The following is a 17,074-nucleotide window of genomic DNA, read 5'->3' on the forward strand; positions in this document are numbered from 1 at the left end:
GGTCAATAGCCACCCACTTACTGACCAGCGGGGCCAGCAGTTCCGGGCCATCCACCTTTCTCTCCGGCCTGATGTGTGAAACCATCCAACAGCATGACTGGCCCAGCAGATCCTGCTGGGGTGGCGCAGGTTCTGTCCCAGGACGAGCCTCCGAAGCTTGGGCCGCCACGACTCTCCCGAGGGAGCTGGGATGAACAATCACCATCTTCAGCCCAATCTGTGCTCAGCAACTGAGCTGAATTATGATTGGGGCCAATGCCCAGCCCACAGTCTCCTGCTTTTTGCTGGGAGACCCTGATATCTACCCCTCAACACAATAAAGATAAATATAAAACCCAGAACTGACATCAAAAGCAGCTCTGTCTGGGGTGGACGCAGCAGGTGGAGCCTCATGTCCTGTTCACTTAGCGATCAGCAGCCAGCCTGACACTGCTTAGTGACTCGTCCTGCACGCAGGGAACCCAGGAGCAAAGAGGCCGAGAGGCTAGACTGGACACGTGCTCCCCTCAGCTTCCGGCTTTCAGACACCAAGCGCCCAAGGCCCGGAGCTCTGTGCTCCATCCGGCCTCCGGGGATGGTCTGTGAACTCGACCTGCAGCTGGGGCCCAAGGGGCTGGAGCTTCAGGGGGTCCGCACTGACCAGCCTGAAACAGCTCACCCCAGATACGCCTTCTGGACCCTTCTGGCCATGTTCAGCCCTTCACCATGCCTTCGTCTGAGTGCCAGGCAGCCCGAGATGGGCAAGGGGTGAGGCTGGACGAGAAAGGAGAGGCAGAGAGCCTCAGGCAGACGCTGCAGACACAAGGGGCCCCCGTGGGCCCTGGCACACCTTTCCTCTGAATGCCTGTCACATGGATGGATTGGGTGCCCCTCCGCATGTCTTACACCCGAATGTCTGGCAGAGGGGGCCTGCGTGTGAGATCGGAGACCACACGAGCCTCCGGGCTGGCTGCTGGTGGGGCCCCCACCTCCATTACCCAGCAGGGGGAAGAACTTAAACCTTGTCTTCCCAGCCTCAGACTGGTGGGTGCTGGGGTCCCTGTCCCCATACCAGATGCTCCTGCAGGGCAAGGTCTTGCTCCCGGGGTCCCTGAGAGACCACAGATGACAACAGGCCTGTGGGTGCTTCCAGCATCTTCCCAGGGCATCACAGCCCTGAGTCCCCCCTGCCCCTCCATTGCTCAGCGCGCATGGTCCTGACCCCCCACCTCAGACCCCAGCCTCTCTTGCTCCCTTTCATAACGGCCACTGTGTGGTCACCTCCCAGCGTCCGTGGGCAGGGAGCACCAAACACTGAAACCACAGGTGGCTCCCCAGCCTCCTGTCTACCGGTGGCTTCACCTCTTCTTCCACCCACCTGGCTGCTGGCAAATGGTCAAGAAGACAGTCTAGGGCTTCATCACATTTTATTACCCCCATCCCACCCCACCAGCTGATGGAACATGAGTGTTCGGGCAAGTGGCCGTTGGGGTTAGAGGTGACGGGGACACAGGTTAGAGGTGGCGGGGACACTGGGGTTAGAGGTGGTGGGGACACTGGGGTTAGAGGTGACAGGGACAGTGGGGTCAGAGGTGGCAGGGACACTGGGGTCAGAGGTGACAGGGAAAGTGGGGTCAGAGGTGGCAGGGACACTGGGGTCAGAGGTGACAGGGACAGTGGGGTCAGAGGTGACAGGGACAGTGGGGTCAGAGGTGGCAGGGACAGTGGGGTCAGAGGTGACAGGGACACTGAGGTTAGAGGTGACAGACAGTGAGATTAGAGGTGGCGGGGACAGTGGGGTTAGACAGACCTCATGCTGAGTTATCATTGCTGTTGGCAGAGAGCCAGTTTGCCTTCGATCTAAAAACAAGATTGAGAGAGATGCACGGAACGCCAAAGTGCCCTGTTCAGAGGAGTGTCAGTGGGGACACTGAGGCCGGGGACACAGGCACACAGAGCGACGCCAGGGGATGCGCGGGCTTCTCCTGATCTGAGACAGCATGTTTCAGAGCTAACGAGGGGCAGGCAGGAGGTGGAGGTCTTGAGCGCAAGTGCTCTGGGAAGAGTGGAGGCCCTGCGGGGGCTGCGGAGAGCTGGCTTTGGGAGCAGCGGTGCGAGTGCGCAGGCGTCTTGGGAATGGCGCTGGCTCCCCTGGGCCCTGAAGTCCTCCCACCCCATCCTCACCAGGGTCTTCATGCCCCTGCCCTGCTGGGCCACACCCCCTCAGGAACACTGCCAGATGGACCAGAGGGCGACCAGCGTGGCACCATAGACCAGCACCACCAGCAGGTAGATGCGGAAGAGCAGCCTGTCCAGCGCAGAGCCCACGCGCAGCCAGTCCCGGGCCACCTCGCGGCCCTCCTCCCGCCTCTCCAGGAGGTGCCTGACGGAGGACAGCTCCTGCAGCACTGCGCACGTGGCCAGCGAGGCCTCCCGGGGCGCGGGCGGGGGGCTGCCCCTGCCCCTCGGGGTCCCCTCCGAGTCCTGAGGTCCTCCCCGAGGGCTGCAGCGGTTCCCCATGTCTGGAAGAAGGGCAGCGCATTGGCAAGGCAGGGAGGCCCAGCCCGGTGGCCCGGGCACTGCCCCGTAGGTCTCCGAGCCCTGCAGAAGTCCTCATTATGGACGACGGCAGACACGAAGAGTGCGGAGAGTGACACACGCACATATTTGTGGGCCCACCACTCAGCTTGAGCAAATGAAGGAGCCCAAGCAATTGCAGGCCCCCACGGCCCCTCCTGGGTCATGCCCTCTTTGGGTGTGTACCCCCAGGCTTTGTTTTCTTAACTTATGGACTTTCCCCAGCAATTTGACATCCATTAATTCATTCAACCCACTTTTGGGACCATCTCAGAGAGAGGCCACTCCCAGCCCAGAGGGCTGGCTCCCGAAGCTGGGTCCTGGGCTCAGGACTCCCACCCCCTCGGGCAGATGAGAGGTGGTGAAGGCGGAGACAGGGTCTGGTTAATGCCTTCGGCTGAAGTGCGCCTCCCCCCAGGGAGGGCGCTGTGTGCAGGACAGCACAGGATCCCCAGGCCCTGCCAAGGCTCTCGGGCAGGTCACGCGCTCCCGCTCCGGAGATGCCCCACCACGGCCCTGTGTCCGGGTCCCTCTGCAGGACGTCCCCTCTCCCTTTCTCACCTGAGCAGTCATCAGTTTTGGTGGCTTGGGAGGTGGTTGGGGGCCTTGGGGAGGCTGACTGTCCCCTTCGGCAGAGTGGTGGGACCAGCCTGTCCGGAGCCAGGCGCCGCAGCCAGGCGGGCACAGGCCGCTGCAGCTCCTGCTTGTGCACCAGCCGCACGATGAGGATGGTCTCCGCCAGGCTTAACACCAGCAGAGCCATGCACACGACAAAGTACACACCTGCACAGCCCAGGGCGGGGCGGAGAGGACACACAGGAGGTGGGATGGGGCCAGCTCCTCGCCACGCTCGGCTCTGCCCGGAGCGCGCCTTACCAATGAGGGGCGTGCCGATGGCGGTAGCCGGCAGCGTGTCAGACACAATGATCAGGAAGACCGAGTAGCCCAGGAGGAGCGTGATCTTGAAGGAGACTCTCTCCCCACTGTCGGGGGGCAGGTAGAAGCCCACAATGTCCATGACCATAAGGAAGATGCTGGGCAGCAGCAGGCTGACAGCATAGAACAGGGGCCGCCGGCGGATGACCACCTGGGACCCGGAGAGGGGCTCCTGAGACTCCGGGGTGGACAGGGCCTGTGCCCAGGGACCACCCCCCAGCCCAGCCCCCCGTCTGTGGAGCCTTCAGCCTGGGGCGCTCGGAGAAGGCAGACCTCACAGTCGGCCTCTGAATCCGGGCTTGTGGCTGCTCAGGATAAGTAAGGGACAATGCAGGTGAGCTTCCCCATCCACCTCACGGAAGGTCCGGGGGATGCACGTGACCCCGACTTGGAAAGGGCTCCGGAGATTCAGCCCAGATATCTCCTTACATCTGCCTGGGTGTGACGGCCCCGGAGGCCCACCCACCACTTCACCACCCCTCTCCCTGTCCTACTCACGTAGAACTTCATTTCCGCGTAACAGTCGCTGCTTTCCATGAACTCCCGAAACTGGGTCAGCACCCCCAGCAGCTCCCACTCGCCCTGGTTCATGAAGACACTCTTGTCGGACTTGACCTCTTCCGGCAAGCGCCACAGGGATATGTTGATGTCCTGGACTGAGAGAAGACATCAAGCCAGCTTCCAGAGGCTGGTGCCAGAAGCAACACCACCCTGTGATGGGGGCGCAGGTGGGCTATGCCCACACAACGTAGCTGGTCTCAGCAGTGGACCTTCAGCCTCAGCTGTACAGGAGGTGACATGCGGGGAGGCTGCGGAGAGGGGAATGGAGGCTTGGGGGAATGGACAAAATGCAAGAACCAGACCAGCCATTCATTAGAAAGCTCTCTTTCATACACACACATGTCTTTCCAAATACCTTTCTAGGTTTCCTGTTAGAATTACCCATTTAGGAAATGAACAAAAGTCAACATTCTTCACCGTTGTCTTCACTGAGCCGCCTGTCTTTAAAGGTGAATTAGGAAAATAAAGAAAATCCCCATTTACAGAATATTAGTTTTACTTCTCTGTGCCATCCTAAAGGCTGGCAGACAGATGCATGAGAAGGGTGGGCGTGCTCCCTGAAGGAAAATGCTGGGAGAGACCTAAAGGCCCATCAGTTAGGAAAACACTTAATATTAACACCATGCACCTGAATCACACACTATTCTACAGCAGTGGAATTTTGCGAGAAGATCTACAGAGGCTCCAACTTGGAAATATGTCCAAGACAATATTCTTGTCCAGTGAAAGAACCATCAGCATGGCATAAGCGATACATTTATTTAAGTGAAGGGGATAAAAATTAGCAAGGATATTTGATATCTCGGTCTGGACAATGGTTACATGCATGTGTACACAAGTCAAAATGCACCGAGTTGTACACAAAGATGTGTGCATTTTATGGTATGTACCTTATAGACAATCTTTTTAAAGATATGTAAAGAGAAAAGAAATTCCCATTATTCTGTGGAAAAGAAAAGCAACACATTGACATTTATTTCATAGACACACAAAAGTAATTTTGCTGTTAATATTTGAATTTATTTGTATTATTGGACTTTATCAAAGATGACTCTATGATTCAGTTGAACTTCAATAAAATTCAACATAAATGATAAATGTAAAATATTATGATTAAATATTGATACAGAGAAAAATGACATATTTATGTAAAATACAAATGTATAAAATAATTTCCAAGTATTTTCCATACATGTTTGTGCACATGCACATATGTACATGTGCATACATGTGTATGCACATGTACGTATGCCAAGGATAGAGAAGGATCTAGAAGACCGTACTATTCTTACAATAAAAGCTGTTAAATATCAGTGAATGAATCGTTGGTAAAGAGTTTGGAATTGAGGGCAGAGGTCAAAAGTCAAAGGTTATTTGTACTTCAAGGAAGTTATGTACTACCTTTGTCATTTAGAGTCAACGCACTAAAATCGGAATAGAAGTGGGGGCTGCTGCTCGCAGTGGGGTGCTGTCACCCTCCGTAGACCTTAGTGGCTCCTGGCATCATGCGCCCTTTGTGCCAGACACTGCCCTGGGGTCTGACGGCAGACCAGAAATCATGTTCCTGCCCTAGTTTCTACCTGCTAGGGGAGCAGACACAAGCACTCACAAGCTCAGGAGGAGTGGGAGAGTGGGTCGCTGTGAAATGGGCAGCGGGGGTACCCAGTCTGGGGACGAGGGATTCCACTATGACACGGGTGCTGCGAGGAGTCAGCCACACTGGGGGAGGCGGGAGGAGGGGGCAGGAAGGGGAGGACGGAGGGTGGGGGCAGCACAGGGAGGAGGAGGGGCCCAGGTGGCCCGAGGGAGGAAGCAGCGGGGGGTGCAGGCGAAGGACAGGGGCTTTGGGGCTGGAAAGAAGGCAGCTGGAGAGCCACTGAGGCTTTTAAACAGAGAGTGACATGATCAGATTTGCATTTTAATGAGACAAACTGCTTGTTTGCTGTGAGGAGCATGATTTTGAAGGGACAAGAATGAATGAGGGGGATGGGCTGGAAGGCTGCTAAGAGCCCTGGGTGAGAGATGGGGCAGCAGGCCTTAGGGGAGGGGGCATGGTGGCGAGGAGAAGCTGTGGGTTGGAGAGACAGTGCCGGAGGGGGCTTGTGGAACAGGCCCTGACCTGGCCTTCCTGGGGGCCTAGGGGTCAGTTTGCGCTGTGTCCTTGCCTTACGAAAGTGGAGGGTGGCTGTGAGGGCCCCAGTGGGGCGTGAGGAGACAGGCCCAGGGGCATTCAGGGAGGAAGTGGGAATACATGGGGTGAAGGAGCGCACACCCTAGGGTGTGGTCTCCATTTGGGTGTCTCAGGGACCGCCGCCCTGCACCCAGGCCCTGAGGCCCAGGGACTCACTTGTGTGCAGCCAGCTGGTGAAGGTCAGGGAGCAGTTCTGAACGTCGAAGGGGAAGTTGTAGATGTCCAGGCTGCAGGCGGTCACCACGTGGAGGGGCTTGTAGTTCTGCACCTCACCATGATGCCGGACATAGACGTAGGGGATGTTTGGAGACTTGCCCACATCCACGCTGGCCGGGGAAAGGGCTTCATTTGCCTGGAGACTGGGAGCCGTGACCTCTACCCACGCTTCACTCTGCTCAGCAATACTACTGCCCGCTTAAAAATGCAACTGTCCCTCACTCGGCTATTACATGGTATAACTTCATTCACTGGCTCCTTTTCCCCTAGAAGGGACCCTTGGACCAAGAAGTGGAGAGTTTCAACATCAGGCATAGAGAAAGAGAAGTTTTTTAAAAGAAAGACAATGGGGAGCTGGGGCCCAAGCCAGCTTTCTCTGCCGCTCTGCGAGTCTTGGGGGGATGTCCCGAGGGCACAGCAGTGACCATGCACCCCGGCCCGGCCACCCAGCGTCTGATGGCAGTACTCACAACTCGTTGATGAGAATGTCGGGGACCCAGATGCTGTCCGTGGGGATGGACAGCTTGGTGATGTTGTCAAAGTCTCCCGGGTCCCACTGGAGGAACTCATCGGTCCAGTACTGGGGGAGGAGCAGGCACGGTCATGGGCGGCCCGCTCCAACTCGGGCTGGGTCTGCAGAACTGAGGCTGAGCCCCCCGGCTCAGTGCCCGGGGTACAGGCGGGCATCTTCTCGGAATCTGGGTGTTGGTGGCACCGATCCCTCGGCAGCACCAGGGGGTCCCCACCTCTGTCCTCACACGCTGCCTACATGCATGCACCGACAAGGGCAGCCTCTCTGGGACGGCATTCACACGTCTCTGCGCACTGAGGGGCTCAGACAAACAGCTGCTTGTGCCTTGGTCTGCCCGCATGTAGGAGGTGCTGACGTGGGCCCACAGGGTAGGTGGCCATTGTGAGGCTGTGAGCAGTGCACCCCCCCACCGTCCTGCCCTATGACAGGTCTCCGGGGCAGGCCTCATGGCGCTGCCTCCTCCCTTAAGGTTCATCAGTAGGGCCCCGCTGCACTTAGGACGAGCGAGCCTCACCTCATGGCCCATAAAGGCTGATTCAGTCCTGCCTGCACCTCTCTGGCTTCCCTCTGGCCTCCCTGGCTTCACCATGCCTCCCTGCAGATCCTTCACCATAGCCCCTGGACATCTCTGCACACCCTCCTCTCTGCGCACCCTGCCCTCCCTCTGCGCACCCTGCTCTCTCTCCCACACCGCCATCCTTGCCTTCTTTGCTGGGAGTCTTCCCCAGCCTTGCAGGCCCAGCCAAGGCATCTGCGAGCTCCCTTCTCTAGGAACCTTCTGGGGCTCCCCTCCCCCGCTGGACTTTTCATGCCTCCTCTGTGTTCCCACAGCTGGCATCTTGTCCTTACCACACGGAGTGGCTTACCACATCTGCCTGACTGTGGGCAGGGCCTGAGTCTAGTTGGCGTCTCTAGTTCTGGCCCCTAGCACAGCCGCTGGTACATAGTAGACTGGGGCTCCCAGAAAGGAGCTCGGGGCCACTGGTGCTTGCCTGGGCCCCTTCCCTTGAGGCAGGGTGTGCTGTGCACTAGGAACCTCTCTAAGGCAGAAAGGGGCCACACGCTGCAGCCGGAGGAAGGTGCTCATGAGGGGCACTTAACATAGACCCACACATGCCACGTGCATCCCCAGAGCCCCTCTCAGTTTGACCTCATAACCTACCCCCATCCTAACCCCCTCTCCTCAGCCACTTTGGGTTCCCCTTCTGCCCCAACATCTTCCCCAGCCTCAGAGGCTGCAGGGCAGGTCCATCTGTGGACAGCAGCCCCCACCCCCCCGTTTGCCAGATGTCCCCGGCCAGCTCCAACCCTGAAGTGCTGCCAGTGCCTGACCGGTACCCGTCAGAATCTGGAAGGGTGGGGAGGTGGCCAAGACTGTGAGGGCTCAGTGGATGGAGTTATCCTGTTATCGCCCTTGGTTCTCATCCAACTTGGCTTAATGGAAGGAAGAGCTTTCCAGCAATTAAAGCTGTTTGCAAGTGAGGTGGCTGCCTTCTGAGCTCCCAGTCACTGGAGGTATTTGATCCACAGACGTTAGGAAAGCACTTGTTGAGATGCTGAGAGAAACCTCAGAAAACAGAGGCATTCGGAGAACTTTCCATCCACTGATACACAAGCTTTCTTTTGTACCCTGTCTTGAGATCTGCAGAGTCCAAACCCCTGGACCTCTCAGTAAACCTCTGAACCTCCCCTGCTTCCCTCAGCAAGAGGCCTGACCCTCTGGGGTGGAGAAGTCCTTCCTGGGAGGGTACAGCCCAGGCCCAGGCCCAGGAAACAGAAGGGCGCAGGCTGGTCTGCTCACCTGCCGGTACCAGATGTAGGTGGTCAGTACCTGATTCTTCTCGTCCTGTGAAAGGAAAGGAAGCTCAATGTGGGTGGCCCTGCAGGCTGGGGTCCCGCCACGCACAGACCAACCCCAGAAGGAGCAGCTGCTTCCTCGGGAAGGGATTGTGGAGAAGAGAGGCAGGGGAAAGAGGCCAGGCAGGAAGACTTGCTGTTTTACTAGGACACAACTAGAGAGAAATGCAATAATTTCTTCTTTAACTTCAATATATATATACATGTTTAATTATATCTACCTTCTATTACCTTCTATTATGTTGTTTATGCACATTATATATGCCTATTATGTTACAGATATTTTGCATACATACTTCACATCACAATAGAAGGCATATGTAACAATATCATACCCGCTCTCTCTATATATATTTCCATATGCATATATATCTGTATCCCTACATCTGTCTCTTGTGCTGGTATGAAGTGAAGAGGTACAAAACCACACAGAATGGAAAATTCATCCCTCTCCCTCCCTCCCTCTGATCCCAGTTTCTCTTTCCAGAACAGCCACACGGATCACAGCAGTGGCCAGGAAGCTGGCAGCACGCACTGCATCCCTGCCTCTTGTTTCTCTTTGCACAGTGTCCGCCCCCCTCTGCTGGGCAGTGCACCCCACCAGCTACAGTAACCGGGGAAGGAATGGATTAGTTAATTGATGGATGATTAGTGCTTCACCAACCACTTAGGAATACCTGCCATCTACCAGGAGCCCGTGTGAGACACCCACAGCACGGAGATGAGCAGGACGGTGTGAACCCTCACCTGGCTTCCACAAGGAGACCGCCACGCAGTGACAGGTGAGGAGCCACATGCACCCGGAGGGATGTGGGAGAGGCAGCCACCCAGGTGACCCCAGGTTTTTGGTCTGGGTAGCCGGCAGCTGGCGGGTGCTGCAGTCTGTCTGAGCTGAGACACTGGACCCCAGGTACTGGGGTACTTGAATGCCCACCGGGGGTGGGGGGGTGACTCGGTGTCATGTGGTCTCCTGCCCCGGGACCCCGGAGCTGCGCAGGCTGGGGTTGAGTGCTCACCACGCTGAGGATGGCGTAAACAATGACGTCAATGGACACGGTGGTGGGTCTCCTCCAGTCCCGCACAGGTCGCACGCCCTTGTTGTAGCCGGCCAGGAGGTAGTCTGACAGCCTCAGCAGGGCGGGCCTGGTGCTGTGGGTCCAGAGGCCCCCGTGGTGCCTGGCTGGGAAGCACAGTTCGAAGTGGACCTACAGGTCTGAGTCTTCCCTGGCTCTGCCGCTGAGCTTTGGAAGCTGTTCAAAGGAAAGTGTCCCCACCGTCCACTCAGTCCCCGGATGTCCCCACAAGCTGAAAGTCCCATCGCTGGAGCACTTTGCCTGGAGAGATTCCTGCTAAAGTTCAAAGCTATTGTCCCATGAAGTCACCTGCACACTCATGTGAAAGAAGGAGCTGGGTGGTAAAAGCAGGTGGCATGGGACAGGTGAGCCTCAGGCAGGCCAAGGGCTGAGAAAGGTGAGAGTCAGTACCTGCCTGGGGCAGGTGGGCCTGTGGGGCCCTGGAGAGGGGCTCCGAGGAATGAAAGGAAGGGTGGCCCTGGGTGTGTGATTCTGGAAGGTGAGAGGGATGCAAGAAAAGGTGGCCCCAAGTGTACAATTTCTCAGCACTATGGTCTGCATGAGCTTTGCTTCAGCGAAGGTCAGATCTCACATCTGCACAGCTCCTCACGGCCTCTGTGGCCCCAGCCTGCAGTGACAAGGGCGGTGGGCACCAGGGCAAAGGGGCACTCCCTCTCCCTCCTGCAGACCAGCCCCCAGACAGCCTCTCTTGGGGACCCCCATGCAAACTGCCAAGGGAGCGTTTGCCAGGCCTCCCTGTCAGCACTGCTCTCCGGGCCCATCTGACAAGGTTGGCAGTGAGGCATGGAGGAAGCAGGGGAGAGCAGACTGCTCCCCGAACGGGAGGCCAGCAAGGAAGGGCGAGGGACGAGAACGTCCAGGCCACCCAGGGGGTGTCGCGTGCACTTCGGTCATCTCTCTGGGCAGCAGTAGAGCACCTCCAGGAAGGTGCCGAGAAATATGAAGGTGGGAGGCATAGGGTGGGAAAGGGGGACTCCTAGAGCTGCAGGGTACAGGCTGCAGGCACGCGGGGACTGGCGGGTGAGGCCAGGGTCTGTCCCAGACCAGGTGCCAGCAGGCGTGGCCTTCTCAAAACAAGACCGCCTCTCCGCTCGTCCTGTCTACCAAGCATGTAGCCTGTATAGCAAATTGGCACTGTGGTTCCCCGACCTGCCCCAGCCGCAGGTCACTGATAAACTTTCAGCTCCCTCAGAAAGATAGAGAAGAGCAGAGAGGGAAGACACGTGACTATTTATTGAGTGTCTCCTTTGGAATAATATTGACAATCAACATATTCTTTATCTCAATCTTAGCACAGTCCATTGGGTGACTGTCACGATAGCCCATTTCACAGAGAACGATCCCCAAGGCTCAGAAAGGTGAGCCTTGCAAGTAGAGGACCCGCTACTCAGACCCACATCCCTGTGTCTTCATGAAACCAAACCCTATTGTGTGGGCATCTGAGCAGTTTGGAGAGAATGGGAATGGGCCCCACAGGCCTCGGAGCCAGGGGCCACTGCTGGGAGGGGCAGAGCCTGGCCTCAGCTGAGAAGCCCCAGGCCTTGGCCCTGACTTGCAGCCTGGGCCCACCTGGGCCTCGGAGCTTCTGCGTGACAGCTCACGGGGAGGGGGACCACTGGGCCCAGAGGAGCCTCATAGCTGCCGGGGCCTGGGCGCCATCGTGATCGCGCCCCAGGCCCGGCTTCAGCCCAGCTCTCAGTGGGGAGGAAGGCTTCCAAGGTGGGCAGCGAATGTTGTCTGCAGCAAAGGGGGAGGGAACTTTTAGGGACCAAAATACCCTGTATCCATGGAGGCAGCAAAGAATGCGAGGGGGATGGCAGGGAGAAGTTCCGTGCTCCTGGAGAGGAGCTTGGATGGGAGCTTTGGGGAATCAAGGCCAGGGCAGAGCCAGGCAACATGGCTAGGTTGGCTCCCATCCTGGAGCTGTGTGACCTCGAGTGGCTCACTCCCTCTCTGGACCTCAGCATTTCCAGTGAGTAAGAAGGAGTGGCCCAAATGAGCTCGAAGGTCTCTGGCAGCTGCTATTCGATGAGTTTAGGGGCAGGGCAAAGAGGAGAGGAACACCCCCCCCCCCCCCACGGTGCCTGTGTGCGTACTGCTGGCCCATCAGGCTGCTGCCCAGCACTCAACCCGGGGCCACATGCTGTGTAATTCTCTGGTGCTCGTCTGTGGTCAGACCCCCGGCCTTCCGGCAGCAGCTCCCACTCAAAGGCCCCCTTCCCTCACCCTTGGGGGGGTCAAGTGTCCTGACCCTCCTTTGCTGATGGCCAGCCGGGTCCACGTGTTCCCCCACCGGCCCCTTACCTTCTCCCTGGACCAGGAGGGTGGGAAGAAGGAAGGCAAGAAGCGAGGGCGCCCACGACAGCATGGTGAGCCTCCCGCCGCATGGGACCTCGGCGGGCCTTCACCGTGAGTCCTGCGGAGGACCAGCCTGCCCGGCCTCTGCCGGCCTCCCGTCCCAGCCAGCCTGCCTCTCCCGCCTGCTCCCCGCACCTTATGAGGCCGCAGCCTCGCGCTGCCCAGGCCCCCGGGGTGGGAAGCTGCCAAGTTTTCCTGCAATCAGCCCACCAGCTGGATCAGGTTTCAGGGCGGGAGGCAAGGGGCGGGAACCAGAGAGAGGGGAGCCCGCCCAACTGATGTCATGCCGCGGAGCTGGGCGCAGCCGTGCAGCCAGGTGGCCTGGCCAAGTTCGCCAAGGACTTGCTTGTGGACAGAGGGCTGCAGGAGGCCCTGGGGTAGGGGCTCAGCCTGCCTGCTGGGAGGGGCTCCGGGCGGCTGCCTTCGTGTATGTCCCAGGACAAACGTGGCTGGTGGCACTGGGCTGTGGCAGGGTGGGGTGGCGGAGGAGGAGCAGGAAGCCATTCTACTCCACAGGGTGACAGGGTGCCCCAGGCTGAGCAGGTGTCTGGGCATCTCTGCAGATGGAGGAAGGGGACCTGGGGTCAGCACATGTCTGCTCTTTGGTTCTCATCTAAATATTCATATTTAAATATTTAAGTAATCATACATATGCATATATATATAACTTTATGCTATACATTTATATATTTAAAAATACATAGTACATGCTATAAAAATGTAACAGTAATACATGATCATTGCAGAAAAATAGGAAGACAATTTAAAATCATCCATAGGCTTACTTCCTGCCCCAAAACAGCCACTGTTCATATTTTGGTATTCACTCTTTTTTAGTTTCTCCTCTAATATGTATATAATAAATATGTAATACATGTTATTCTGTGTCCCGACCCTTTTTTTGCTTAATATCATGGGCGTTCGCAAAACGTTCAAGTGCTGTTTTCTCGAAAGAAGTGTTTCTTTTTTCTTTGTAAGTTGAATAGGCAAGTATCTTTCCCTGAGAGGCCCAACCATGTGCCATCAAAACAGTCTTTGAAGAGAAGTGCTGTGAATTCCTCCTCGAAGGAGTCCCAGCTCCGCGTCACCAGTTGAATGGAAGCAGACTTTTCTACTCAGCTCACGGCAAGCTTCAACGCAAAGCATTTTCATGCCTTTTCCAGCTGAATTTAAGGAGAATAGGCTGAGAACACTCTAGGAGGATAAATTTTCTGAATTGTAGTAAAATTAAAAAAAAAAGTCACCTTGGCTGGGGGAGTCCTGTTTGGCCTGGATTCTCCCCTTACTCTCATGTGTGATGAAATCTGCGTGTAGCGTTGCTCCTGTGCTGACGGTGCCCCTTCAGAGGGCCTGTCGCTGGGGCTTGGCCTTGGACTGCTCACACTCAGGAGGTGGGCCACCCTCCTCCTAAGTCCTGTGCTTTCGCCCTGCACAATCCAGAAAAGCGGGAAACCCCTTGCCGAGAATCCCTTCTGGAGGACTGGAGGTAAGGGCGAGTGACAACAGGAGAAGATGGGGGGCCCTACACTTGTAGGGAATGTAAAGAGCCAGAGCCCCTGCCCCCAGAGCAAGGGTCCTCAGACTCCAGGCTTGACAGCAGCACAAGGCCAGGTGAGAAGAACCTCCAGGCTGAGGTCCTGAGGGGCTCACACGCAGGTGGGGCATGCGTGGGTTCCTAAGCGCACCTCAAGCCCACCTTCCAGATTGACAGAGACTCTTACTTACGCTTGCGCCACCTCCATTTATGGTAACTGCCACTCAGGAACCTGCCATTGATTTCTAGGACTTCTCCTGCTTCCGTGCGCTGCGAAGGCTGCACAGAGCATCCTACCGTTCAGTGGCGGGCGCCTTCAGAGGGCCATTCACCAAGCTTGGCCCTTAGCGGCATCAAACCCACCTGGGCCTTCTGCCCTTAAAGATCAGACACGTGGCATCTCCCCGCGCGGGCCCTGACCTCTCCCCCAGGTGCCCTGGGGCTCCCTGTGCGTCTCCCTTCTCCTGCTCCAAGGTGACGCCAGCGAGGCCGAGGAGACAGAGCCGGGAGGAAGCAGGGGCGGCGCTGAGCGGAGGCGGTGTCCCAGCAGAAAGTGGGGAGACAGGGGGTGTACAGACGGCAAGGCCACAGCAAGGGGCGGCCTGGACACAGGGAAGGGACAGAAGCCAAAGCAAGGGAGGAAGAAAGGGAAGGTAAGAAAAGAAGGGAAAACTGGGAGGAACCCGAGAAGGCAGGCGGGTGTGGTGCGAAGGCAGCAGGTGGGGGGGATACGGTGGACCGACCCCACCCCCGCCAGGCTCTGCACAGGGGACCGTCCACTCCGTGGAGGGCAGGGCGGCCACGGTGTGCGTGAGGACCCACTGGGGGCCATGAGGGGCCTGCGGGCCCTGCCCCATGGGCCCCAGGCCGCCACTATAACACTGAGCTCCTGGCAGCCCCTGGGGTGGCCCAGCCGTGTTGGGGAGGGCAGAGGCCATCCTGTGCACAGTGTTCATTAGAGAATTAGCCTCTTAGGTAACAGGATTAGAGCCAGCCAGCCAGGCCACAGGCTTGGATGGAGATGGATTGCCTGCCCGTTTCTCTGATGGTGCAGCAATCAAGTTTCCCCTGAAGAAATTTCCGATTAATGGATCTGATGGGGCGATGGACAGGGGGAGATGGGGCCATGGCCAGGGGCGGGGTGTAAATTGCCTCCAGTGAAACCGTGGAGTCACTTTTGTGCCTTTTAAACAAGATAAGAATTAGTGCCAGGCCTTGATGAACTCTCCTTGGCCGGTGGGGATGAGGGAAGAGCAGAGGCCGGGCTAATTCGATTCGGGAGCTCTGCCTGCAGACGGCCGGCTCCTCCCAAGGAGTGGAGGCAGACGGCAGATGGCAGCCCTCCAGCGCATACTGGAGCTCTGAGACAGCAGCGCCTGGGCCTGGCCTCCCCTTTGTGTCCGCTGCTCCCAGCCCAGGGCAAGGAGCTTGTGCCCAGAGCTTCCCACCCACCCTCCAGCCTGTTGCACGTTGTCACAGCCCTTGTTACTTGTCTTGGTCCCATTTTCCAGATGAAAACATAGAGCTCAGAGAGCCTCTGTCACTTGCCTGGATTCCCACAGCTTGACACGGGTGGAACCGAGGCCCCCCAGACCCCTGGCTCCAGCCTTCTGTGCTACAGCTGTTTCCCATCTTCTCCAGTAAATTTTTACTGGCCTGTAAAACTTTTACCACTAAAGGGCCTGACCTTTTCAGACCTATAAACTTATCAAAATTCTGCAACCTGTAGTGACATCTGGCCCCACTAGGGGCCACCTGCTAGGAAAGGGCTTGGAGGTGGGGGGCTTACGGTTGTGCCATGGGGCTACTCAGGAGATTACCCTGCCCCCCACCCCCCGAGGAGAGGAAGAGGGACCAGTGAGCTCCCACCGGCTGGACACCGGGCTTGTGTTGCTCAAGGCTGTTTCGGTTTCCGATACCGTTTTGCGTACATCCCCTGTCCCTGCCCTAATCTGTATTCATGTGGGAGCTCCCAGCCCTCATCCTCCACAGTGAGGGGGCGCAGAGGAAGGGGGCTGTTCCTGAGGCAGCAGCAATGGTCTGAGAGGGGGACGCACCCCAGCAGAGCGGAACCCAAGGGGCCGCGATGGGCTGCCTGGTCCACTGGTCTCCTGCCTGGAGATCACCGCTGCTCTGCTTTGCAGGTGAGGGGCTTGTTTTCGTCAGGGAGCTGGCGCCCCTTCACATGGACCGTGAGGGGCTGGTGGGCCCCAGGGACAGCAGAGCGGTCAGGCCTGTTCTCCCGCCCCCTCTTCTCTGGCGCAGGAAGACAGAGGGCTCACCCCAGTCCTTATGGGAGCCCAAGAAGGGCATGCCCCAGCCTCTTGAGGGTGCCTCCTTCCTGTAGGGTGAAACCGTCCCTTCCCTTTTCCCAAATCTCTATCCCATATTAGCTTTTTCTTCTTCTTGAGATGGAAGCTTTTCTTCTGCACCTCAGACAACAGAGCCGACTGCAGGGTGGTCTCTGGTTGGAGGTCGTCCTGGAAAGTGCACCCAGAACTAGCAAGAGGCAGCAAAGGCCAGGCCTGTGGGGCCTTTGACCAGTCATTCACCCATCTGGCCACCCCAGAGCCGGACTGGGGGACAGAAGGCTGATTGGCTTAGATTTCTAACTCAACAGAATTACTGAATTTCAGGGAGGAAGGGACAGAGGCCATTTTCTCCTGTGAGTGCCCATTAGTCCATCTGGCCACCCCAGAGCGGAACCTGGAGTCAGAAGATGGTTTGGCTTACATTTCTCTCTTACTTGAATACCAATTTCCAGAAAGGAAGGGTCTGGAAAAGCCTTTTTATCCATTCCCTTGCTTCTGGGGAGATTAGTGTCTTAATATATTGTTATAAGTATTTTCTGAGAAATTTTCAAAGAAATCTCACACGCCCCTTTGGGATTCCAAAACAAAGTTTCTTCTATTATCTAACTTTAATTGCACTTGTACAATTTGAATCATTTCCTCTCATCCTGAAGAGACAAGGCCCATCTCCTGCTCACATGTCCACTGCCTGAGAGGCAGTGAGAACATTGTGCGTTTCTGGGCTGGTTCAGAGAGAAGAAGGCAGAGGATAGCGGTGTTTACGACCTTCCCGGCACCGTGCGGTTTACCGTCTTCCACGAACGTCCTCTCTCAGTTTGATACTGGATGCCAGAGGTCGGCCACCTCATCTCCGTTTTATTGATGAAGAGCCATGGCTGAGTCTTAGTGACCTGCTGCAGGTGACTCAGCTAGCAGGTGGCCAGGTCT

At 57.1% G+C, this 17,074-nt stretch overlaps 1 protein-coding gene across 2 annotated transcripts; it reads right to left on the bottom strand.

Moving 5' to 3' along the window:
• Positions 1–1,395: 1,395 nt before the first annotated feature.
• Positions 1,396–12,541, bottom strand: HTR3A (5-hydroxytryptamine receptor 3A). Of its 2 annotated transcripts, XM_017668440.3 has the most exons (9): positions 12,248–12,541; positions 9,866–10,029; positions 8,794–8,838; positions 6,931–7,040; positions 6,401–6,570; positions 3,991–4,148; positions 3,433–3,643; positions 3,118–3,339; positions 1,396–2,501 (listed from the first exon to the last, which is right to left on the bottom strand). In XM_017668440.3, the coding sequence occupies exons 1-9, from the start codon at positions 12,309–12,311 to the stop codon at positions 2,203–2,205; spliced, it is 1,443 nt and encodes a 480-aa protein (XP_017523929.3). In that variant the 5' UTR covers positions 12,312–12,541; the 3' UTR covers positions 1,396–2,202. The 2 variants fall into 2 exon arrangements, with proteins under 2 accessions (XP_017523929.3, XP_036848497.2); XM_036992602.2 differs by having other exon boundaries at positions 3,118–3,643.
• Positions 12,542–17,074: the final 4,533 nt, after the last annotated feature.

This window comes from Manis javanica, chromosome 6 (genome assembly GCF_040802235.1).
Source record: "Manis javanica isolate MJ-LG chromosome 6, MJ_LKY, whole genome shotgun sequence".
NCBI classification, from domain to species: Eukaryota; Metazoa; Chordata; class Mammalia; order Pholidota; family Manidae; genus Manis; species Manis javanica.